The following is a 26,158-nucleotide window of genomic DNA, read 5'->3' as shown; positions in this document are numbered from 1 at the left end:
GTCCTTTTGGGCACTTTGGGGGAGGACTATAACTCAGCACTAGAAAGGTCTGCAAGGCAGGAAGAATACTGAGTGGATTAAAGTTTGCATACCAAAACAACTGCGTTCCTTTAGATTCAGTATCTCTCCCTGCCCACCATCAGCTCTACAGCACTGATGATTCTCCAAGCAGGGGACGAAAGAGCGTCTTACAGAAAGTTTAAACCACAGGGAAACCAGGGGATTTGCTGGCCGCAGGGGTTCCAGGGGAGACGCGAAGGCGTGCGCCAAGCTGGAAACCAATCGACCCAGCCTGGGGCGCCGGCTTGGGCTGCCCTCCGCGCCCGCACTCACCACCGCCACCGCCCTGGACAGCAGCAGGTCCTGCGCGCTCATGGTGGTGAAGTAGGCCACGTTGGTGAGCACGTAGCCCACGGTGACGACGCCCATGGAGATGCAGATGGCCACTGGGATGGTCCTGAAAGGCACAACCGAGCTGCCCTTAGTGCTCTGGGGCTGGTCGGGCCCTGGACCTCGCGCACAGCCGGTGGCCCGGACAAGGACCCTGCCACGTGCGCCCCAGCCCTTCCCCGCGCCTGCTCCTCCACTGCGCCCACATGGTGACACCAAACGGGTGACATGGATCCAACAGCATTATATTCGTAAAGTGATTGGTTGCTTGGGAGCTCTTCTGTTCAACTACTTAAAGATAATAAAATAATACACTTTTGGGAAGCCAGAACTGAACTCCACGTGTCTCCTACTTGGGTGCTGCTGCACTCCCACCACCCAGGTTTACTCTCTGTCCTACCTCATAATGGCTCAACTCTAAATTGCCAGGGAAATTATAGTTATTAGCCGTGGAATATATCGGAAAGCTCTTCACAACATTGTTCCTTATGGACGTACAATTTTCCTACTAGAAAATTAAGAAAAGGACTTTTAAGATTTTTTTTATCATGGTCTGTAAAATATGGACTGTCCATGACAAGACAGTATTTTCAAATAGGCTCACGGCCTATTTGAAAGGAAACAGGTTCACAGAAGACATTTTCCTAAGTAAGTTATTTTTTTTAACAGAAGAGACTAAAACTAAAGCTGAAATGCGTCATTAACCGTTGAGCACACCTAATATAAGAGAAGATGATCACGGGAGATGGGAAAGGGAGAGGAGGTCTGTACCTGGAGCAGTCTGGGAGGCAGCCAGGGATTCTCTGCTCACATAAAGTGCAGCCTTGTCTTAAACGTGTCACTTACAGCAGAGAGCAGCTGGTGGCAATCACAGAGCTCAGGAGCCACCCAGCTTGCTGGGATCTTTAGATTCAGAGGGCAGAGAGGCACTGTTGCCAATTCATGATGAAAGCAGATGGCAGGGACATATAAAAGGAACTAGGAACCAATGACCACTGATCGGCCAAAACCTCGTGGTACTGCGTGGTCACTCTACAGAAGGAAAAGAACTGCCCCTGCTTAGTGCGGATAAACAAAACCCGGCCTGGAAAGAAGAGCCTCCTTTTGTCACTCTATGTGTTCTTCTAGTGAACAGGTGGTAAGTGCACACGTCTGGTAGTTGGATTAGCTGCAAGTTGTCCTCAACAAGTTCTGATTGGTTTTGAACAGGCCCTGCTGTCACTATTCCGAGTGACACAGGGACACACAGTCGTTTGTTTGAGACTGTTTCTGAAAGTTTCTGAAATCTCTCCTGAGAAGCTCTTTCATTCCAAAACACAGAGCTTCCATTGCGGCTTCCATAGTGATGGGCGGTGGCTTTTCTTTGTAAAATCTACAAAGCACTGTAAATAGATTTCAGCTTCAAATGCATGGCCACCATTCTGAGTCTTTGTAGAAGGAGACTGAGTATGAACAAATGCCAAACAAAATTGGACACCGTAACCCACGGAAATGCCAGGTGACACACACAATGAAACAGGGCTCTAGAGGCTAACTGATACACCCAAAATCAAGAAAGCAGTAAGGGAAAGGCTGAAACGAGAACCTAGAACCTTCCTTAACCCCTACGTATCAGGCCTGTAGGATCTTTAGGGATGCTAACCAAAAATGCATCGCATTTTATACAAATGCCTGTGGATTCAGATCACCAGTACATTTCAAGCCAATTGTATTTTTCTATGTACCTAATGGTCACAGAATAGTATAAGAATATTTTTAAACAAACTATGCAAAGCTACACGAACATTTCAGAAAGGCCTGTGTCCACTACTTCATGTCAGCTGAACTAATTACGGCTGTAAAGCAGAATGAGTATACCTGGCTGGGTTCTTTACATGGTCAAGAAAACCCAAGGCTTCATGGGATTGGGGATATTCCAGAACACACAGTCAATCTCGAATCACTTAAATTCTGAGACATTCTGTTTGTTTTAGAACTTGTACTAAATCTCCAACCAGTCACACAATCCCTTTTATCAGATATACCACAAAGCTGGTTATCATGGGGCCATGTGGCCAGCTATGAAGGCAGTTCTGTGACAACCTTCTCTTACACTTTCTAAAACCTTCTAAGAAAAGGTGTTGATATTTGCTTTTCTACTAAGAAAAAAGGTATTAGTATTTCTAACATGTTTTCAGTACTTGGGAAAAAGAAAAGATGCAAAAAGGAAAGGTTAAGAAGGGCAGAAAATAGCCAACATTTAACCGGTGAGATAAAAATAAAAACAAGAGAGGTTTTCTTTTCAAGGATTTTGAGAAAGTTCTCTTGACAAACTGGGGACAATTTGCTTATGCAAAATTGGAATACAACTGTGATTCATCTCAACATAAAGTGCTTTTTTCTATATTAAGTAGCTTCTGATTCTAGGTATTTATCTTACTTTCCATCAGCATTTCACATTTTCCTTACAGTGTCTCTGGAGAGAGTTTGGAAGGTTTTCTCTAGATCTAACCAGAAATAGTTCTAACATCTTTTACTTCTCTTTTTCTTTTCTGATTCAAATTCACTTTCTACAGCATTACTGTATATTTTATCACCACAGCCCACATTATAGCCTACAACAATGCACAGATATAGTTCAAAGAATCTATCTGTAATTTTCATTCGTGTGATTTTTTTTTAATCTATGTATTTTTACTTACTTTTCCTGACTCTTGCTTGTAATAGCTCCTCAGAGGCCTCTAGGCAGAGAACTGTCCTGTTTGGCTGTCCTGCCAGCAACAGCTTTTTAATATTTGGAATATTAAACTAAAGATGACTCAGTTCAAATTTCTTTGTGTTTGCAGTGAATTTTTTTTTCTCATGGCCATTTAATATGACGTGTAAATCTACAGTTTTCTATTCCGAGTGGGAAAATGGCCATTAAACATTAGATGCAGCAAGTAACACAGGAGAAGAAGGAGACCGTGATTGAAAGAAAAGAAATGCAGCAAATTACACCTGTTTTTGAACAGTTCACCTAGTACACCTGTTTTTGAATGGGTCCTTTTCATAAAGTGACTCCTATTGTTATTTCTTAACCATCCTGGGCCAAGAGCAAACATAAATATTGTCCCATGAGGCACAGTGACCCCTGACAAGGATATATGTGGCTTGAGCGAGATATTTGAATCTTCCATATCATCGATGTTTGCTCTAAATCTCACCATTATTCCATTGTCCACAGATGAAGAAATCCACAAACAGAAAGAGAGGACAGAGACCTGCAAGGAGATGTAAGAAATGAACAGACACATATTTAAAGGCAGAGGGCTGAAAAACAACATACAGAAAGGTATAAAGGAAGGGGCAGGGGCACACATACAAAAGCAGCCAAAAAGGATTCATTTTACCCAAAACACATGGAAAATAAACTACACTGCAAAGTTACAACTCAGAAGCATGGGATATAAATCAAGCAGAAACATGAATATTAATATCTTTATCCCTTATTTTACCCTACTTCCAGAATAAATTCCTAACTAAGTAAAATTATTCAGTAAAGTACAGCTTGAACATAAATTTTCATTTGGTTTCATTTCATGCAGTCTCAAAAATTTTGCATTGTCTACCTCTCATTTTTTCTCATTTTCTGAAGATGCAGTGTGTGTCTTACATATATATTACAGTTATCTATATTTATCATGGAGAAACATCAACATCTTTGTAAGAAAGTTCTAGTGGGCAAAGATAATATTGATTTCAAATTAACTGCTAGCAAAAAAATCATAAGATGAAACATTTTAATAATCATTGATAGAATTTCACAGTACTGTTCAATTCTTATTTTGTTATGATGTCTTTCCAATATTTTTCTTTAAAACCTCATGTTTACCCTGGGATTTATTCTAAAGATGATGCCACATTTTAGTGAGTCCCTTTGCAGAACTGTGTTTCTGAGATTCAGATTTACATGTGTGATAACTAGAACATCCTACCAAACGCTGATGTGTCTGTTTCCAAAGTGTAAGCTATTCTTTAGAAGCAGGTACCTGAAAAGAACATGTTTCCCGGGGTCTCCTGCCTTGTTGGGGACTGTGACTCATCTTGCCAACAGAGGTCAAGGTGGTTGGATGAGGGTGGTCTGTCACCCCTATCCTAATGGGACAAAGCCACGCTATGGAAACAATCTCCATCACACATCAACAAGAGTAAAGACAAGCCAGCCAACCAGAGCCGCTGACAATAAACTCTTTCTCAAGGATTTAAGAAGCAAAGCTGTGGTGACCTAAAGCTGCTGCAGTTCTGTAACTTCTCTGTTACAGCAGTTATTGTTAACTTGACTGGCAAAAGAATGAGGGGACCATTATATCAAGACTTGTTTAGAACTCTAGGGAGGGGTGCTTTTGCTTTTAAATTTACTTTTTATTGTTTTTAAGTAGTTGCCATTTAGCAAGTAGTTTAGGAGCTCTGTGTGTCTTGATCAGAGGTTTTAATATATAGGTTCATAGGCTTTTTTAGACTATGTAAGACCAGAACTGGTTCCTTGTTGAATATGGTTCTATATTGTTTGCCGTATAAAAGATCAGTAAATGATACTAGCCACTACCAGTGATAAAAAAATAAATTTAATCATTGGACTGTCTCAGTATCTTTAGAATTTTTTCATTATTTTTCAACAGGTTTCTAAATTTGAGGAAAATGAGAATTAAACTATGATTCACTTTTGAAAAAAGATTGGTAAATGATATGAAATCTTTATGTCCCAAATGTCCCACTGACAATAATGTCCCAAATAACAATCTCTCAAATAAAAGTAAATTTTCATCTTATACAGCTAAAAGAGAGAAAACCCAGCTGTATTTCAAACTTCACAGAAACAGCAATGCAGAAATACAAAATCTCTTGTACTTCTGAAATTTTCCACCAATCCAATCAGGCTCAAAATATAATTCACCCACAGGACCCTCATAAAACATGAAGCGTTACATCAGTAGACTCTGATGTCAGATCGGGCCACAGAAACTCAACATACCCAGGATAGCACAGTATATGGGGGATTGCTGGCAAAATTCCCTCAGACTGCAAATGCATGTCATAGAAGTCACCAGTAACTGCACGGAGCAGGGCCGTGTTAGCATGTTGCCAGGGCCACTCAGACTTGGAAAGACTGCACAACAAAGAGAAATAGAACAGAAGACGCTGGGCTCAGTGGCCCACACCTATAATCCCAGCTACACAGGCGGCTGGGCCTGAGATGCCCGTTGTGAAGCCAGGAATCCCACCAAAGGCTTATCTCCAGTTAACCAGACGAGAGCTGCAAGTGGAGCCTTGGTTAAACTGGTAGAGCACTAGCCTTGAGCAAAAGAGCTAAGAGATAGTGCCCAGGCCCTGAGTTCAAGCCCCAGGACTGGCACTAAATGGACATAAACATCATAACAAGTAAGCTGTCAGCTCTGCCACCAAAAATTGCCTCTGATATATCTGAGCAACAATGGCAGCTAGAAGTAGTAGTAAGCACTTTGTTCTCAGACCTGGTGGTCAAAGAGACACTGCCTTTCCAATTGGGTTTTCTGGGAAACAGAACAGAAGGGAAAGAGATTTCAGGACAGCCTTCTCCAGACTCACTTGGTTCTACCAAAGTTGTCCCTTTTTTTATTACTTTTATAAAAATGACACGATCCAGAGCTTTGCAATCATTTTTGTCACTGTTCTAGAGATTGTAAGCCATGTTCTGTCTTGGATCACATTTTGGTCTTAATTGTGGCTCCATAATATAGTTGAAAAACACATGCATAAATCCATTCTATAAAGTGCCTTACATGAATGATTATATATACACAAATGTTCATACTTGATTGTGCAAAATAGAAAATACTGTTTTACTGCAACAAACCTCTACTCTGAACCCTGTGGTAACTGAGAAAAAAATAATCCTACCAATGAAAGCTAACCTTCAAAGGCGATGCATGCAGTTGGTAAAGGAACCAATACAGATGGCCTGGCTTCTGTCACCATGGTGGGGGGGCCCCCAGGACAGTGCCACTCATTGGAGCAGAGGAAAAGTAGGAAGAGAAAAAAACAGTTGCTGGACCAAGCACCCTTCCAGGTGAGAAGGACAGGGTGTCCTCATGGAGAAAGTGAGGAAGGAGACGCAGGGCTGGAAGCATTGCTGGCTCCCTGCAAAGCTGGTGAGGATCTACAAAACGCCTGCAACCCGCCCTCCCTCCTCTGTGTCTCCAGCTCTGGACACTTATCCCAGCACAACGTTTTGTTCTATTTTCTTTCAACTAACAGGTAAAAAAACATTGAAAAATAAGCTTTTGTGCATTCATTTCATATCAATGAAGGTGATTTTAGAAACAGCACAAAGATTTATAGGGCAAATCTCTTCAGAATAATTTCCTCAAGTCAAGCGCACTGTCCCATGGTTCGGGGGTCCTCTGTGAAAGAAGCCAGATGGCCTGCAGCCCCTTGTCCCTCTATCGGTGCCTCTTTTCCCGGTCTGGGATCAGAAATACAAGCCACTGGGCCTGGTTTGGGTCATCCATACTTGAATGTCCCTTCTTGTCCTTCACATCCATTCCCCAAACTCCTAAACCAGAACTTCACATGTACACTCTACCTCATTTAAATTGTCTCTGGGTAACACTTTTTCTCTTAAGTTTTGCCCTTGACATCCATCCAAACTTGATTTTATACAACTGCAGAAGTCGTGACCCTAATTCAAAGCCTGGGTCCTGGGCCAGGAGTGTGGTCTAGTGGTAGATTGCTCTCCTATCATGCAATGAAGCTCTGGGTTCAATTCCCTGGAACCACATACACAGAAAAAGCCAGAAGTGGTGCAGTGGCTCAAGTGGCAGAATGCTAGTCTTGAGCAAAAGTATCCTAGGACATTGCCCAGGCCCTGAGTTCAAGCCCCAGAATTGGCAAAAAATAAAATAAAAAAAAGCCTGTGCCTCATCAACAGCCATATAAACTGAACCCAGATCTTCACTGAGTCTCTAGGTTAATACTTCCTCAGTAGCTGAAGAGAGTGCTAAACTTGCTAATGTAATACACAGCTCATTCTCGGGACAGCTATTATCTTTAATTTTTGAAAAATTAAGCTTATCTATAATTTTTGGTGCCAGAAGCATAGCCTAGTGGTAGAGCTCTCACCTAGAATGCACAAAGCCCTGGGTTTGATCCCTCAATATCACATACACAGAAAAGGCCGGAAATGGAGCTGTGGCTCAAGTGGTAGAATGCTAGCCTTGAGCTGAAGAGCTCAGGTACAGTGCCCATACCAGAGTTCAATCCCCATAACCACCACCACCAACAACAAGAAGAATAAATTCCCACAGTGTTTAAGAGAATTCCCTAGGAACTCAGATACGTTCTCACGTACCAGATAATCCTACAAGTACCCCTAGTTTTACTTTGTTCTGGCTTTCAGAGGAAAGAATAGATATCAACTGTACAATCTCTTTTCCCGTCCTCTGAAGACGTGATTCTGTCCTTGGCCAGGAATACAGTACATTAGAGCACTTTCGGTCAGTACAAGTTTGGAGTGTCAGCTGGCTGGAAAAATAAAAGATCATTATAGAAGATAATTGGAAAGATAAGCGATCTGTCCTCCCTTCTGCACAATAAATGGCTGTCTGTGGTCGAGCCAGAATTCCAGAAGAGCAGAGACACAGACCAGAGACATACACAAAACATGTTCACAAGTCTTCATATTATACACTTTTGACTTCACCAAAACTTTACTGTGCGTAACTTGAATTTATACAACATATATATATTATATATATATTATATAATATATATATATATATATACAGTCCTGGGGCTTGGACGAGGGCCTAAGCACTGTCCTTGAGGTTTCCTCAAGGCTAGCACTCTACCACTTGAGCCACAGCACCATTTCCGGCTTTACTATGTATGTGGTACCAAGGAACCGAATCCAGGTCTTCGTGCATGCTAGACAAGCACTCTACCACTAGGCCACACTCCTGGCCCCCATAACATTATTATAACGACCCCCTCAGTTACCTCTACATCCATCACCAACCCACAGCTCATTCATTCAACCAGTATTTTGCCAAGCATCCTCTCTATGCTAGATATTTTGGGAATCACAGACTCTAAAATTCAAAGAGGGTGGATATGGAGGGATTTCTCTCTGCAGAACTGCATGTCTCGCTGCACAGCCTCACCTCCGATCCACCACCCTCCTTTTTCTACACAGACTTGTTAGCCCAATATTCCCCATCCCCTACTGTCCTTCCCGTGAGGGAAACCAAAGCATCTCTGCACACTGAGCAATCTTCTTTCAATCTTCTTCCCTTTATGCAGCTCACCACATTCTACAAAGACATTAGGACTGTTCACTGAGCATCACAAAGCTCTCCCCAAAGAATTTCCTGCAAATCCCTCGTGCAAACATTTCAGAGAGCAGTGCAGTTGTCAAGACCGCTTATCATCCTCCAGGACAGCTCTGGTTTTCTGTAGCTTTGAATCACACACAGAAAGGGTCCTGGCCTATCTAATGTCTGTTATTTTATTTTATTCACTTTACTTCTCTTGACTTTTCCTGCCTATGACATCTCCTAAAAGTAGCAGCTCATTGAAACAAGAAATTATGATAACTTTTGGGGAAATGTAAATTTTAACTTAAAAATATCAATTAAATAAAATAGTGATCTGGAAGACACAAAATTTAGATCACTTCATCCAAGAAAACTGTCACCTGAACTCCCCACTTCTACGTTATTCCCTTCGCTATTTGTTAGAACTGTATAAATGGCCTAAAAGTTGCCTTTAAAAGGGAGTGGTGGGCAGAGAAGGAGGAAGGCAAGGTAAGGAAGAGCAGCAAAAACCAGAAAGGAAATGTGCACTTCACAAATGTTCAAGTGAATTCCAAATGATTCAATCTCCAGGAATCGCTGATTTGGGATGGAATAATACTACCCTTCACCAGGAACCCTTTCAACAAAAAGCAGGCCCCTGCTGCAGCTCATCTCAGACTTCATATAAACACAGTGGTCACATAGGAACATTTCTCTGTAAAATCCAAAGCAGAAAGCTGGCCGCAGTCACCCGTAGGGAGTCGGGGAGACAAACCCAGGGAGTCACTGGAGCACAGGAATCAGGCCTTGCATGCCTAGAGGCACAGGCAGAATGAAGCACTGGGCTACCAGTGGGCCTCCGGAGAAAGGGAGACACAGTACCGATCACCAGCCAAGAAACAGCCCAACACTGCCACTCTTGTGTGGTCAGGAAAGGGGGCCATGCCTAGACACTCACAGACAAGAGGACTCATGTCTTTCCTACACAAGCTTGGTTCAAATAGAAGAAAACACATCTTATGTTTTATGAATGGCTAGACAATATGTTATTGTCCTTTGTATAACATGCAATACAAAGTGAGTGCTCATAATGATAAATCTACCTATTTGTACATAGAACGCAATAATTTATATAGATAGAAGATAGATAGATAGATGGATAGATAGATAGACAGATAGATAGATAGATAGATAGATAGATAGATAGATAGATAGATAGATAGATGGATAGATAGATAGACAGATGGATAGATAGATGGAATCTAGATAGATATACTTGCATCTTTCCATTGATAGTTTTGGCAGTATTTTGACATTCATTACTTTATTTAAAATACTCTAAATATAAAAAGTTATTATTAAATAAGCTTCAGGAGATTAAAAAGAAGACACCCAAAAAGGGTACTCATGTCATGGAGAGGTACTTCAGAGGCCATTTTAATTAGTTGACATTATTTTAACCTGAGAGGAAAATAAAAGAACCCAAGTTAACAATTAGCACACAATAAGAAATGAAGGACTCTCACAACCTTAGCTACACACACAGTGTATCTTCTGTTGATGCAGTTCAGGCCTTATGAGAGCACAACCAAGATCATCTGAGAAACCATAAGCTTTAACTTTCAAGGCAGTGTACATATCATCTTCCTATAGACAAACGGAAGGCTGAATAGAAACTGCCTTCAGACATATATAATCTATATTCAATATGGACTTATTTAGAAAAAGAGTAATAATTGAGACCTCCTTCTTTCCTCCAGATTTGAAAAGGAGATTTTCAAATATTTAATGATAAAAGTATGCAGTAACTTACTGATGTGCCAGCATAACAAGAAGCTGACAAGATTACTCTGAAATGTTAGTATATACAATGAAGTTAATATGAAATATCATAACAAGTATCGTAACTTACAGTAAGAAATGTCATAAACTAAGTATCATAAACCAAGTGGTAATAGGACTGCTCGGCAATGCTAAGTTAGAAAATGATTTTTTAAAAAGTTGGGAGAAAAATCAAGAATCTGTCTCATATAATAATAAGAAAAAATACATTCCAGACAAAGCAATGCACAGAAATAAAAACAATCACTTCACAAAGATCTCCAAGCTGAAATCACAAAGAAAATTGAATGAGCAGTAGAACATGAGAAAAATAGAACAAGACTTAGAGTATAATCCTGTTTCACAAAAAGGAAAATGGGAGCAAATGAACGTTTGCAGATAATATAGAGGATAAATAATGGAGCCTACTGGTTCTATTGCTACAGAGAAAGAAAATTTGGGGACTTTTAAAAACTTGGTTGCATTTGATATATTAGATATAACCACGCACCCTAAAAAGTAACTGGATGCAAAGACATAAAATACTCAAATCAGCATCACTGCATGAAGGAAAACGGAAATATTTTTCAATACATGACAAGAAAATGAGGACATCCATCCAAAGAAATATTATATCGCCATTAAAAATGATATTTGCTAAAATCTGAATGATACAAGAAAAAAAAAATCTAAGGACTGGTAGGAAATGTCAAGAGTGGGACAAATCTCCAGTCTCCTGGGAAGAAAGGCATGAGCGATTAAGGACACAGCTAAGAGCTCTGCCTGGTGCCAGTTGTGGGAAACAGATAATAAATCAGTGAGAAACATGACAGAATGCCTGCAGAGAAGGCTCATGTTCATTTATCTCAAGCCACATAATGCAGGGTGTAGACACGGGCACAAGGGTGGGGCATGCTCAAATGAGAGCAGTGAATATTTTCATGGATGATTTTCAATTTCTCCTCTGTGATTTTTATGGTATTTTCTATTTTGACCATCTATCACCATTATAAGAAAAGAAGATGGTTGTAAAGTATGACACTGGACATGGTGTAACAATGATGTTCCATCTTATTGAAAATGTGACACTTTAACCTCTTCTAGTAAGGTACAGAGCGCACAGAACTTTTTCTTTCTGTCATTTGATGAAATGGACCACTGGAGCACAGCTACCACGAGGAGATTTGAGTCTCAGCTTATTAAAAATGAAGCAAGTACTATGTCTACTAGGTAAATGTGCCTGACTCAGCAGGGCGGAGCAGGAGAAGAAATTCAAGATCTGGGACCCACCCGCTGTCCTTCGAGAGATGGCAGCCAGCAGAGCAGAATGCACACTACTTCTGGAGAGCAGGAAGTCCCCACTGGCTGTGTCTGGTCCCTGCCTGGCATCAACAAACGAGAATGTCTGCAAAGCACCTGCATGTGCAGGTGGGAGCTGTCAACGGATTCACCCCCCGAGTGCAAGTTGTGGCTTGACCTAAAGGCAACAGCCCCATGGCTAGGAGAATGCTGGGCTCATTCTGCAGGGGCTTGCACCCCAAATCTGCTGCCTGCTCAGCTCTCTTTGGCGACGGGACCCCAGCTGAGTGGGTACAGATAGCCAAACACTTAGATGCAGGAAAGCATGCTTAACCTACTAACCCAGCTACAAAACCGTATTTTAGAATTGTGACTTCAGCTAACTATCCATCTTGCTCTTTTCTTTTACCACTTACTGGCAGGAAAAACTAAAGCCAGTCATGGTTTCTGTTTCAATTTCCCTTTCTCTTGCCTAACTTAATTGTTTGAGCATATTAACAGCAGAATATAAGTATTTCTTCTCAACCATCCTCTAGATTAAGAGCCAGTGTTTCTGGAAAGATATTAGGGATGGTAAAAAGTTCTTCATAACACTGTTTCTGTTTTAAACTTGTAGTCAAATGACGTGCAGTAAGTGACTCAAAATAGATCATTTACTTCCACTGGTGTAACTCTCTGTTTGAGCAACAGCATTAGAGAGTTGAATGCAGGCAAGGCTTCTGCTTTTACATCTTTTTAAAGGCAGCAATATTATTCTATTCTTGAATGGAATACAAGTCAATCCTAATGATTTATCACATTCTGCCTCCACCCTAGCTGACTCCAAGACTATAGTCTTGTCTTGCCCATCTCGCTTAGACTGTTCTTCAACCCTGTGGAGTGTTCAGTGAAGGACTACCAGTGAAACAAACATTTAAGTTGCAAACATAGGCAAAGGAATTTATCTCCATGGCTTTAAGTTCCTCTTTGCCATTAAAATGAAAAGGTGAGAAACTGGATGTATTCTTCTTTCCCATCCATTCTGTCATTCCAGACTTTAGACAGGCAAGATAGGAACAGAAAAGCCTCTGTAATGTGGAGGCTTTCTCTCCTCTGCAGGGTGTCCCTGAGACAATGCCCTCACTTCAGGCAAAAGCTCTGGAAGGGCTGCCCAATGCCTGCTTCCAACCTGCACACCTCAGGGGCGTCTGTCTTCTTAGGGCAAACAAAGCCAAAGGTCAAAACGTGCTCTGCACAGACACACCTCCACCAGCACATTTCCTCAAAGCACTTCCTGGTAAGATGGTGAACCTTACAATAGGTAAAGACGGTAGAAAGACAAGCAGTCCAACCCTTATTTCAGCCAACTGTGTGACAACTGCAGTGTGGAGATGGGGGCTGCAATTATTTGGTTGCAAAAGAAAAGCTGCCCAGGGGTGAAGCCTGGCAATGTTGGAAGGGCCAACCCCAGGCAGGGGGGCTACACACTGAAAAGCCATTCTGGCCACCTCCTGAGCTTCCTGACCACGAATGATGGGGACCTCTGCTGACCATGCAAGCCAGTTCTTGAGTCACCAGGCCAGGAAAGGCCCCTCTCCTCTCCTCCCTCAGGCAAGGTCCATAAGCCTTTTTCCCCTCTCCATTTTCCCAAGGTCCGGAGACTATTCTCATCTTTAAACAACCTAGGGTTTTCTGTGTGCAGATGGCATTTGTATATCACTCGTGGTCCTCATTAACATTTTGGAATTCCACCTATTTTATCCTTCACCCCAAGAGAACCCTAAGGTAGAGAGGATTCCCTTCCATTTAACAGTGTTGAGCAGAGAGTCAGAAGCAGTTTAGAAGGTCAGTCCAAGGTCAAGCAGCTAGCTAAGAAGAGACAGGATGGGAATTTTAATTTCCTGAACCAATGCCATTTTCAGTGATGCAGAAAGTGAGTTTATAGTTCTTTTCTAAGGTGAAGGAAATCTTTCTTTTTTGGTGGCACACAGGTTTAGAAGTGAGGCTTGTCAGTAGTTGTTAGGTGGATGCTTGACCACTCCAGTGAAATCCCCAGCCCTTTTTGCTTTAGTTATTTCTGAGAAAGGGTCTTGTCATTGGCTTTAGTTTTGTTTGAGGAATTTGAGTTTTGAACTCAGAGTTTGATACCTGCTATACAAGTGCTCTACCACTTGAGTCGTGCTCACAGGTGTTTCTGCTTTGGTTATTTTTCAAAGTGGGTTCCTTGTTTTAATTCCCAAGAAGGTGTGAGCCATGGCTCTAAGGATCAATTCCTTCATGGATATGTTGAGAGGTACATATTATCATATTAGTTAAGATGGAACCCAAAAACCCAGGACCATAAGAGAAAAAGACGATGGAGCCTCTTGAATGTTTGGTTATGTCTGGGATAACAAGTATTGCCCACGTTTGATCGTTGATTGGGAGAGCAAGTGGTTTCCCCCAGCTGACCTCAGCTTTTTAGTGTTCTAATGTCTGCCTTGGCTGAAACTGAGATTACAGGTATGAGCCATTGTGCACAGCCTGGAAATCCTTTTAATTTAATTTATTTTTTAAATGAGGTATCTCAATTCCACTTGGTTTATTTCAGATATACTGACAATACAGTATTAAGTTGTGCCTAGCCAAATTCAAGTTGCTCATTTGCCTGTGGGACTGATAACCTACATCAGTATTGGATTGATTAGAACAAAATTATTCAAATGACTTTAGGGCATGGCATATGTGAATAGAATGACCTTTGCACAGCTCCTCCAAAAAACAACACATGACATGTCTCTACTCCAGAGGGAGTGGAGGGAATGCTGAGCAGAACTGACTGCAGGAATGGCCACACAGCAGGGACACATCTCAGTGGTTTCAGAAGTTTTTCACCTCATGTGAGTCAGAATATGAAATCTACCTGTGAGACACATTTTAGGTAAAACTGTCCGACTCTCAAACAGAGACATCAAGAACAGTGGAAGGTAGTATGATTTCATAAGTGAGAAAATGGACAAAGGGCACACAGGAAAACAGGAGACAACCTCACAATTGTGTCGGACCTCTGATGTGAGTTCTATGGGGTTTTCTGGTAGTAGAGATTTAGATCAAAACCTGAGTCAGTGTTTGAAAGTCTATTCGATTTCAGAAGAACTCTAACTCTGGCCCAGTTTACTTAATCCTTCATTTGGTTATGCCTCTTGGCTATAGATGCCAATAATTGATCTTCAGTAGTAACTGAAGTAATTAGAAGGCTTTTAGTCCAAGAGAAAAAAAGAGGGGGGGAGGGAGAGAGTAGACCAGTTCAAGGAAGTTAGAACCAGTTTCTCATCTTCTATGAATTACTCCTATTTAAAGACATAATAAAAGGAAGTTTGTTTGAGTAAGAGTTCCCTGTAATTCTGACATTCTACTACTTGTAATCTCTTAAAACAGGAACCGAAACAGGGTAAAATTAATTATCCTCTGTTATTTTTCCTAAAATACAAGTTTTTTTTATCCTACAGTCTAAGTATAAACCTCAATAAGATTACAGTTAGAATTTAGGAACAACTAATATGAAAGCAAATAAAGCATTCGAAAGCATCGCCTGTCAATGTCTGGAATCCTCAAAATTAAAAAAGAAAAACCTAAATGGCTTCCACAAAGCTCCTGAAGTATGAATATCTGTCTTTTTGATTACTCCAGGATAAATTATTATCATATAATCCTATAATTTCTACACCACTTATCCATCACTTCAGCCTTACACTAACAAAGTATTTGGGAGCCACGTGTCTTTTTATGCCTATGTGAAGCTGAGAAATGAAAAAAATTGGATCCCAAAGGACATCAAGCACATGTCCATTAGTGAAAAATTGTCAGACCTAGTAGAAGCGAGGACAGGCAACGTGACGCCCTTGCTCTCTAAGGGAAGCCACCTGGGCCTGGGCTGGCTGCCGTTTGTCTGTGGTCTGTCCAGTGTCCCCACAAGAATCAACACTGCTCCTGTGAAATATGTTGATAAATGGACCCAGCAAACTCCATGTCTGTTTCCATAGAAAACACACATGACATGGAATGATTTTAACTTACGTCAACAACCGAAGTCAAGCCACGTGTCTTGTTTGGTTGTCTTTTCTATCAGGGTAAGTTATATGACACAAGGCAGAGGCCATGTACAATGGCATAATGAGAAACTGAACAGGCAATGAGCAGATAACTAGGCAGATGATTATACGCATACTAAATGTCCAGGAGTTGGGCATCTTAACTAAATGCACAGAACAGAATTGTTTTGGGGACCAGCGTGGACCAACTGGGCACATCCATGCTGCCTTAGACAAGCTGAGCACTGCCCCAAACCAAGCTTCTCATCATTGGCACAGGTGTGATGACACCAAGGCATCAACGAGTATCAACTGGAAGTAGGCAAGGCATTCAGTAAGCAGGGCACTCTGATTACTTAAGCCTTCTACTAAAGTGGATTATTCAGAGCATGTTAAGTGCCTGCTCTTCAACAATGACTGATGATATCAAGCTGTACTGACTTTCTCTAAGTCTACTTTCTTCATCTCTTTAGAACAGGAAGAACAAATGAAGTGAGAAGAACAGGAGAACACATCTAATAGGCACAAAGATTAATATCAGACCCCGAAGGTCAAAGCTAAACAGTCCATTTGTTAGCTTTCATCAACCTGAGACATGATTTATCAATCCAAGCATAGAATTACAAACATTATATATCTCGATATGTTCTTTGTACTGTGAAACTTTCCAAGCAATGGCAGACTGCATATTCCATATAAAAGAAACATCAGATGAGGGGGAGGGAAACGGGTACCAAGACAGGTGAAAGGGTATCAATGTATGTGAATTAACGCACCTTCTATCTGGCAAATATCATGTAACCCTTTTACTAATTACAATAAAAAAATGAAATATAAAAAAATAATAATAAATAAATAAAAATAAAAATAAAAATAAAAAAAGAAACATCAGATGGCAAAATTCATTATAGTTTCAAAAACATCTTGATGAATTTATATATATATATATATATTATCAGTAATATCTCAGGGTTACCCATGGGAAATAATAATATTTTTAAATTCTTCTGTCCCTTCCGATTTTATGACCTCCCTAGTCTAAATTTCAGACATTTGTGTCCCTCAAAATATTATTCTTATTCTAATACATTTATCTGCTGAAGCACTAAGGCAATATTCTCATATGAAAGTCCAATGTTAATTATACTTAAAAGAGTATTACTTCCATCAACCTGAAGGTACTCAGAGAAAATGATATGCATTGTCAGAAAGGCCATGGAAAAATTGTCCTTCTACATGGAAACCTATGGGCAGAGATCTTTTCCCAAGTCTTTCCACACGTGTTACAACACCAAAGAATCGTAAAACATGCTTACATAAGGCAGACCATTTTTTCATAGTCTAATGTTATGTAATGTAAAATGCTTGTCAAAATGAAATTCCATGTGCAGGGCAGTCAAGTGAGATGAGAAAACTACTCTCTGCACCCTATCTTTCTTCAAATCACATTACTATTTTCACTAACCTAAATTAATGATCACGCTTTCCATTAGATCACAACTGTAGGAAGTTTTTATTGCCTCCATGGAGGAGGGTAGTAAAAGGTGCTGTATCTTTGGCTGGTGATTCATTTCACCAGCTGCCAAAACGTTGCCGGCTCTGGCACAGCTGGACACATGCCCCAGGACTGATTGGGAAACACATTCACCTTGGCACATCACAAGGAAGATGGAATCAGAATTATCCTCCCTTGTAACTACAGGTATTTTGGAACCTTGTCTACCTACAAAGTAATATAGATTACACATCTGGATGGGATCCACATAATTGAACCATCTGTTCTTGATATTGAACTCTAAATAGTTCCCAGCGCATTCCTGTGTTTTACTAATAACATTCCATTTTAAAAGACCTAAATTGATCATTCACATTGCCAGAGGAAGCCATGTTTTAAAAAATATAAGAATAATGAAGTTCCTCAAAATCCCAAGTTACTTTTATGATAAACATATTTCATTAACCCGTCCTGTGCTTTAAGGCAATGCTATGGCTTTTCTTTTATTTTAAAGAAAATAAATGCATTTATTTAATTTTTACATAAAGTCTTCCATATATAAGAATTGATTATCTGAATAGCTAGTATGAAGATTTAAAGGCATTAAAACCTCCCTTCAACCTATGTTAGCTGTAACTCATTACACTGACCTCAGAAATCAAGAGTTTCTTTCCAGGCACCAGTGGCACACAACTTTAATCCTAGCTACTCAGAAGACTGAGATCTGGGGAACCATCCTTCCTTGCCAGCATGGGCTAAGACAAGGACTTTTCTCCCAGGGCTGGCTTTGAGCTATGATCCTTAAATCTCAGCCACCTGAGTTGCTAGAACCATAGGTATGCGCTATCAGCACCTCGCTTCTGAAGTCTCTACTAATCTTACTTCAGCCATGCAATCAAGTGGGGTGCATGTTGCTATTTCTATTTTTTGAAATCAGAATTTTATGTGCAACAGGAAAAAAACAAACCAACCATTTACCAAATCACATCACCATTACTCTTCCTTAGTGTTTACAGACCCTGAATCTCTGCAATCATCAGTCTGAGAAATGAAGAAACTAAATGCCCTAGTCCTACCAAAAATACACAAAGGGAGGGAGAAATCAATCAGGAAATGAGAGTGAGAAGAAGAGAGCCTACAGGGGAAAGTGTCTGTGGCACAATGCATCTGAAATTCAGGTCGAGTTCACACTGGCATAAGTAGTTACAAAATATGCCTAATATATGCAAGAGCAAGGTATGCATGGCAAAAAACCATGTTTAAACTATTAAAAATATACTTTAGAAGAGAACGTGATTTCTATACAGCCAGTATGCCACATAACAAATGTTACTGATCACATTCACAAACCGACGATCCATCATTATTTTTCATAAGGAGTACATTCACCCCATTATGTTTATATAAGTGATCCCTTTAAGATGATTTCGGATATGAAAGTGATAGCCAGAAACCATAATTACTTCTTTTACATAATGGAAATGCAATAAAAATTTTATATAACATGTCCTAGGAGCTGTCTTATCTCTGTGTTGCCACTTACCCAGTAATTATTCAAAAAATAACACGAAACAAAGGCCAGTCTCTTGATCTTTTCCTCAGTGGGTTTACAGTCCTAAAGTAGCTTAACATGTTCAAGAAACAGGGAGAACTAGTTCCTGGTAAATATGCGTTCTCTGCCTCCAATCCCAGGAACAAATATCACAACACTCTTACACGTGGGACATGTTTCTTAATAAAATAGCTTTAGTCCATGTTGAAGTTACCTATCGATTTGCATGGTAGCATTTCAGTGTCCTCTGCTGACTCTGTGCTCTCCCCTGTGCCCTGCTGGGCCTTGGAGGGGTGTAAGCAGCCTTCTGCCTCCCAGGTACTCCAGGGGCCAGAGTGCCCTGCTCACCTTAACTTGTTGTCCGCTCTCAAGCATAGTCTCTTATGTGCAGCTGCTCTCTGCTAAGTCCTCTTCCGAGATATCAAGCCAACCTCTTTCCTTCCCCTCCCTCATTCCTCCATCCATCTCCTAGGGGAACAATGACTCGCTCACTCATTCTAAATCAATCAGGTGTGAGCAACAGCTTCACAAGCAGAGTCAGGTGCTTCTTACGTCTTCTCTGCCCAACTGACTGAGTGATCTGCTATGGCCCTGATCATACTTCGGTACTGTTTCCCTCACTGGATGGAGGGTGCTCCTGACGCAATTGCTCACACACCGCTGAGGAGAAGTGAAAGCAATTGATTGACTTTGTACTTTTTAAAATTACATTCTAGCTTTTCAATTTTCCTTCTTTGCCAGTAGATCTTAACGTTGCTTTTCTGTGCAAAATCTAAAGCTTATACAAAAGGTATAAAGAGTTTCATTTGTTCCCAGTCTATTTCAGGAACATACAAGTCACCATCAAACCATCTAATGTTCAAATTGTTATTTAGGAAGAATATATACAGAATTAGTCATCCTCTAAGTGTAGAAGTTCCTATAACATTCTGCTGTTCTTTCAAAGCTTCCATAAATAATAGTCCACTAATGGCATTGTGGAAATAATGAATATTTATGCTTCCAGTTGTATTGGTAGCTGAAAGTCTATGCACATGTTTAGGTGAAACATGTGACTGATAAAATATAACTTTATTCTTTCTGGCTTTCAGGTTATAAGGCAATTTAGTAGGAAATACAGAACATAAAATTATTTATATGTAATTAATTATAAAATCATATACATTTTATCTTCTAATGAAAATAAATGATGATGATGGCGATGATGTTAACTGGCCCACAGTGCATTCCCTTTTTAACTCTACATTTTAAACCACATCATCTCCTGTGGGCTTTTCCTTGAAACCTTCAGGTTCCACAGGTAACCTGAGACGATGGTGAGGAGAGGACAGATCGGGGAACTGACAGGAGGGAGGACATCAGTCAAGATACATTATACCCATACATGACAGGTCGAATTGAAACTCCTTGGTATTACTACTTACAGATAATTCTAAAATTTTTAAAAATCACAAAAACATCAGGTTCAATGTGTTTACTTACCTTTCAGGATTTTCTACTTCTTCAGTAACAAAATTGAGGTAAAACCTGCAAAAATATAAATGGATTACCAATAATTAATATATATTGACTACTGAGAAACAAAGTTTCACATATTTAACGTTGAACTCAGAATGATTTTAAGGGAATCTCCTACAAAAACACTTGCAATAAGAAGAAAACATCTCACAATGGAAAATGCCCACCAATCATTTTTAGTAAACCACGTTCGTGCAGTGCTTAAGCTCTAACCGAGGCCGGGGCTCCATGTGACTCATGGAGTGGCTGCTGGGTAGTGCAATACAGTGATGCTATGCTGGTGCAGCTGTTTGGATCCACAAGTCTGGCTTGCCCTCCTGCAGGTGAAGGGGAGAGCTCACGGCCGCAGCCCCACTATGGGCCTCTGAGAGTGCTGAACACTGGGTCATTCTGGGATGAGCCCCCAACAGGAGCACAGAAATATGGCAGGAAGATTATGCACAGGGAGAGGGGAAGAGGTTAGGATTCTGAAGCATCATATAAGGGGGAGAAAAGGAAGAGAAATGAAGTGAAAGACGAACTATGCCTGATGGGAATTGAAGGTTTAGAAGTAAAGACAAACAGTAAAAAGATATAGTGGAGGGGGGGGGTCAGAAGTGGGGAGGACAGACGAATGAATGCAGAGAGGAAAAGTGGACACATACAGTCCTAATATTCAGTGTGTATTTTGAGGGGACGATGGGTTGGCAGAGGTGGGACAGTGATGGAAAGGGTGACACCAGTCAAGGTCACTGACATGTGGAATTCAAACTGCTTTGTACAACTATTGAAAGATCATGTTTTTACAAACTAAGAAAACATACTGTAGTTACATTGCCAGGTGCCAACAGCTCCTGCCTGTGACCCTTGCTAGTCAGCAGGCCGAGACTGGGAGAACTGAAATTCAAAGTCAACTCAAACAAAAAAAAAATGTCTCTTAAGACTCCATCTCCAAAATAATAAGCAAAAAAATAAGTCTGAAGGCGTGGCTTAAGTGGTGGAACACCAGCTGAAGAAGCAAGTGTGAGACTGGCAGCAAAATAGCCCCAAATCTTACAGTGCTAGGAAGTGTGGAGCAGCCTCTCCCCGTTTCAGGATTAAGAGTTATTGGTTTCTTAGACAAAAACACAGTGTACCACAAGGAGTCAAACCAAATGACATTAATAACATACATTTCACAATTACCAAGACTGGGTTTCAAATCTTCTACCAAATAAAGTGTTTCTGATGATCCACATTTTAATAAGCCAAATTCTTCCATACTGTACTCATAAATCACAACATCACTCTATAAGCCCCTGTAAATGTATTCGACTCTAATTTATCTGCTTATAACAAAAATGGTACCTCATCAATTGGTACCTCTTCCTTTCAAGTCACTGTTTTCTGATATTCATCCCAAATGACTTCAACTCACATGACTAAGTAGTCATTTCTCATTCTTGTCTATTGAGATGATTAAAACCAAGAAAGGTTCATGAACATAAATGTGGGGGGGGACTTTTTCCCTTAAGGTGGGAACTCTACCATGTAAGTCATACCTCTATGTCCAGCTTTTTGTTGGTTAATTGGAAATAAGAGTCTCAAGAAGTTTTCTGCCTGGGCTGGTTTGAAATAATGGCCCCCAGATTTCAGCCTCAGGAGTAGCTAAGGTTGCAGGTGTGAGCCACAGTGCCCAGCAATAACAAACTTTTATGTGGTGTTCGGGAGCACATGTGCACGGGTAGAATTCCTCTACACTCCCAAGCCAAATATCTAGACTATGAGCCCTTCCGCCTATAATATGCTTAACTTAGCTCACAGGAATGGAGAGGTGATTAAAAGAAAATAAAGGGTGATGAGCAAATCCATCCTAGTCCATCCCCATGAGCTTACATGTTGGTGAGGATAGAGGTCTGCAAGCTCAAGTACTAGGGTTTAAGTGGAATCATCTCAAACACTGCACACACAGCAGCCACAAACATAATAAGAGTTTGTAGCCAGTGATTTCTTTGAATGATTAGACAGTTAAGTTCCAAAAAGAACAGAAATGATGGTTATTTAGAAGAGCAAGCAGCAGAAGGTAATTGTGAGGTACACTCTTGGAGAAAGACTTGATGTGTTAGTTATAATCCTGAGGCAAATGCAAGTATGAAGAATAAGAAAACAAATAAACAAAAACAACTCCCACCAAAACCAAAAGGAAAAAGAACACACACACATACACACACACACACACACACACACACACACACACACACAGATTATCTATAGTCTTCTTATGTCATATTGCCAGTTCCTTCTAAACAGTTGTTTCAGAACTTATTCTTTTATAGTGACTCTAAAACAAGAAGAGAAATAATTATTAAAAAAAAACTACAAATATTTTTCATGACCACAGAGGACAGGGGAGAGGCCCGGGGCTCAGGGGAGAGGAAGGAGGAAGCTGCTTGTTTTTGCGTGGATGCTGCATCCTGTGAAAACCACACCTCTGCCCTGTGTTCCTCCAGCACTGAGTGAGTTCCAGGCTCCCTCCGTGGAGCCCATTTCCACAAGGCCCTGAAGAACCCGCAGAGACCCAGTATCTGCTTCTCCGCCACTGTGCACAAAAGGCCTTGCAATACCAGCCGAACCATGTGGCTGGCTTGAAAAAAGAAGCTTATTCTTTAGATTAGACACAATGGTACAAAATAATCCCAGCAGGTGCTTTATCAAGACTAACTCCTCGGAGGATGAGACTTAAAAGCAAGGGAAAGAAAGACACTGAAAAACTATTTCTCTTTCACACAAGTTAACACACACACACACACACACACACACACACATGCACCCCTCACCAAGCTATAGTTAGCTTTGGATCAGGACATGGGATGGAGACTGGCTGACGTCTGCAGGGCCACAGGGGGAACTGGCGGTGCATTTCTCTGAAGGCAGACATTGGCAATGATATTAAGGTTGTGCCGACCTAACTCCAGCTCCCTGACCTGGCTTGTCTAAGTTGTATTTCTCTGAAGGGGATTTCATCGTTCTGGAAGACTACTCGTTCCTCAGAGCTAAAAGCGAACAGTGTTCCACTTCCCCCAGTGCTGCAGGAGTTGGATTGTTCACTGAGCAGTGTGTCCAAATCAACAGTGGCCCTGCTGTGTCTGGACAGGCACCCAGCAAGCCAGCGCTTTCTGGTGACAATAGCTGCCTTGATTTTGCCTCTCTCCCATGCACAACCTTCAGTTTTGTTTCCTTTCTGTCACTGCCCTGGCAGTTAGAGGAGGGTGGTGACACATTTATACTCTCCATGTATCATTCTACAACCTGGTCCTCTAATTACATCAGGAAAGATGGAGCACTCAAAGAAGCAAGGGCTGCATGTGCAAAGAGAATAAACTGACCCTCTCTTTGGGGATTGCTTTGGCCTCCGTGTTGGTCCCTTTACATCTAGATAATAACTTTCCCTCTGAACTGGAAATCAGCAGACCCTGCTCGGTGCAGCCTTCCTGACCTAAAACTGAAAGCTGTGGGTCCAGGAGCAGGTTATGTCCACACCCTCACAAGGTGGCACTCGGGTAGCACAGAAGCCCTGCCAGCAGTTACCCGCTGTCCCCGACATTTGCTGCTCAGGTCAGACAGCATTCCATTTAAAACTGGGGACTCATATCCCACAGCTGTTATCGAGCCCTCAAGGATTGGAGAAAGTCAATGCTGCCTCGCTCCTTCCAACAAGGAGCCAACCGTGAGGATTGTCGGGGTACCAGCTCTCTCTCCCACACCCCATTCACCCTGTAAGCCATCACCTTCAGGGCTCAGTATCAGTAAAATCCAATGTTACCAAGATAATTCCACGTGAAAAGAGTCTTTATACATGGAGGAATCTGTCAGCCCTCCATAGCCGGAGAAACTTGAGGCCACATAAAACAGGTGACCAAAATACTCATTGCTGGATGACTGACAAGTGGGGAGGGAAGATGTACTTGCAGATTCATGAGAACAGATGCATTGGTGATACAGGCAAAGAAGAAGGAGAAGAAGGAGAAGGAGGAGAAGGAGGAGAAGGAGGAGAAGGAGGAGAAGGAGGAGAAGGAGAAGGAGAAGGAGAAGGAGAAGGAGAAGGAGAAGAAGAAGAAGAAGAAGAAGAAGAAGAAGAAGAAGAAGAAGAAGAAGAAGAAGAAGAGAAGAAGAAGAGAAGAAGAAGAAGAGGAGGAGGAGAAGAAGAGGCAGAAGAGGAAGAAGAGGAGGAGGAGGAGGAGGAAAGGGAAGGGAAGAGGAAGAGGAAGAGGAAGAAGAAAGAAGAAGAAGAAGAAGAAGAAGAAGAAGAAGAAGAAGAAGAAGAAGAAGAAGACGACCACAATCTTTTAAGCAAAAAGCTTTATCTAATAGAATTACTCAAATCTCCCTTTCGAAGGTTCACATTGCTGATGGAACCTTCTAGATGTCCTGGCTTGGGCGAGGGAGGGGGTGAGGTTCCCTTGTCCAGGGCACAGAGCCCTGACCCAAGCTGAAGAGACACGGGAGAGTTGAATCTGCCTCTAACCTTGTGATCACACTCAGTGCTTTTTTCTGCCTAGCGTCATACTGTGCGTTGGACAAAAGGTTAAAGACCTCAGAAGAAAAGTGGACTCACTCAAAGGTAATGCGTACACACAATGGCTATAAAAATATTCTGGGAATATTCAACTATTTAACACAGATCTCTTTGAGAGGTACCATCGCCAAACATTATGCATCAAAACTTTCTAATTTGATATTCTCTCTTAACTCTCTTGTAATTCATTATTTGCAGAATTTTGTGAGATTTATTAGGATACAAACTCCATTTATTTTGAAATATCTCGTTTTCTTTTCTGTGTTAGCTGGAAGGTAAACTCCTAAAACTAAAAGAACCAAAGGAAATCATTCTTCTTTTAGAAATGCATTTGGAGCAGGACAGATAGACAAGGGAATTACATTATTATTATTATTATTATTATTATTATTATTATTATTATTAACAATTATCAGAAGGATCCAGACTCAGTAGTGAAAACCAGGAAGTTAACTGAAAAGGCAGATTCTGTCTGACTGCAGATGCCAAGGGGATAAGCCTGCCTTGGGAGAACTGCTTGCCCTGGGCAAGGCAGAAATACTGACAGGTACACCTGGAGAAAAGAAGCCCCGGCTGCAGCCTGTGCTTGGGGTGAGCTCTGCTCACGACACCCAGCCCGAGCCCAGCAATCAGACCACGGCTGGGATCTGCTGGCTCACCTGACCACCTCCATCCCCCAGGTCAAAAAGAGCAAGGGCAGCAAACTGGGCGGCCACCACCACTCTTCCTGCAAGGGAAGCAGGGAACGCTTCTCTCCTTTCCCTTCGTCCCTGCTTAAACCCTGCTATTCTAAAATAAATCCTTGCTAAAACAAACAAACAAACTTACACTGAAATGACAGGAAATGGATCCTGTGTCAGGATTGTAAGCAGCTTTGGTGCATAGTTTTGTCTTCAGGTGCTGGAGAAGTTGTAAGGAACTTAACTGTTTCCTCTAAAATGTTACGTCGTGAGCCTGGCACTGGCGATCTGTGCTCATAATCCTAGCCACTTATTAGCTGAGATATCAGGATCTCGGTTCAAAACCAGCCCAGACAAGAAAGTCTGTGAGACTCTTATCTCCAATAAACTACCAAAAATGCCACGAGAGCAGTAAAAAAAAATATTGATACAGATGAATTTATTACCTTGGTTTCTCCTTTTCTGCCTTTGGAGCATTATTTTAACTTGTCAGAAATATCTTATTTATTTCTATATCTGAATCACTTGT

General features: G+C 41.2%; 1 protein-coding gene across 1 annotated transcript in view; it reads right to left on the bottom strand.

Annotated features, from left to right (window-relative positions):
* Slc7a11 (solute carrier family 7 member 11) overlaps nt 1–26,158 on the bottom strand; it is a 58,480-nt gene that overhangs the window by 14,616 nt on the left and 17,706 nt on the right. The window contains exons 6-7 of the mRNA XM_090356945.1: nt 20,380–20,424; nt 334–457 (exon numbers count right to left, since the gene is read on the bottom strand). Of these exons, the coding sequence (XP_090213071.1) occupies nt 334–457; nt 20,380–20,424 (169 nt within the window). The remainder of the gene's footprint in view (nt 1–333; nt 458–20,379; nt 20,425–26,158) is intronic.

Source organism: Megascapheus bottae, chromosome 23 (genome assembly GCF_031878675.1).
Source record: "Megascapheus bottae isolate mThoBot1 chromosome 23, mThoBot2.hap1, whole genome shotgun sequence".
Taxonomy (NCBI): domain Eukaryota; kingdom Metazoa; phylum Chordata; class Mammalia; order Rodentia; family Geomyidae; genus Megascapheus; species Megascapheus bottae.
Note: the sequence above shows the minus strand (reverse complement) of the source record. Positions and strands in the feature narration are given on the sequence as shown.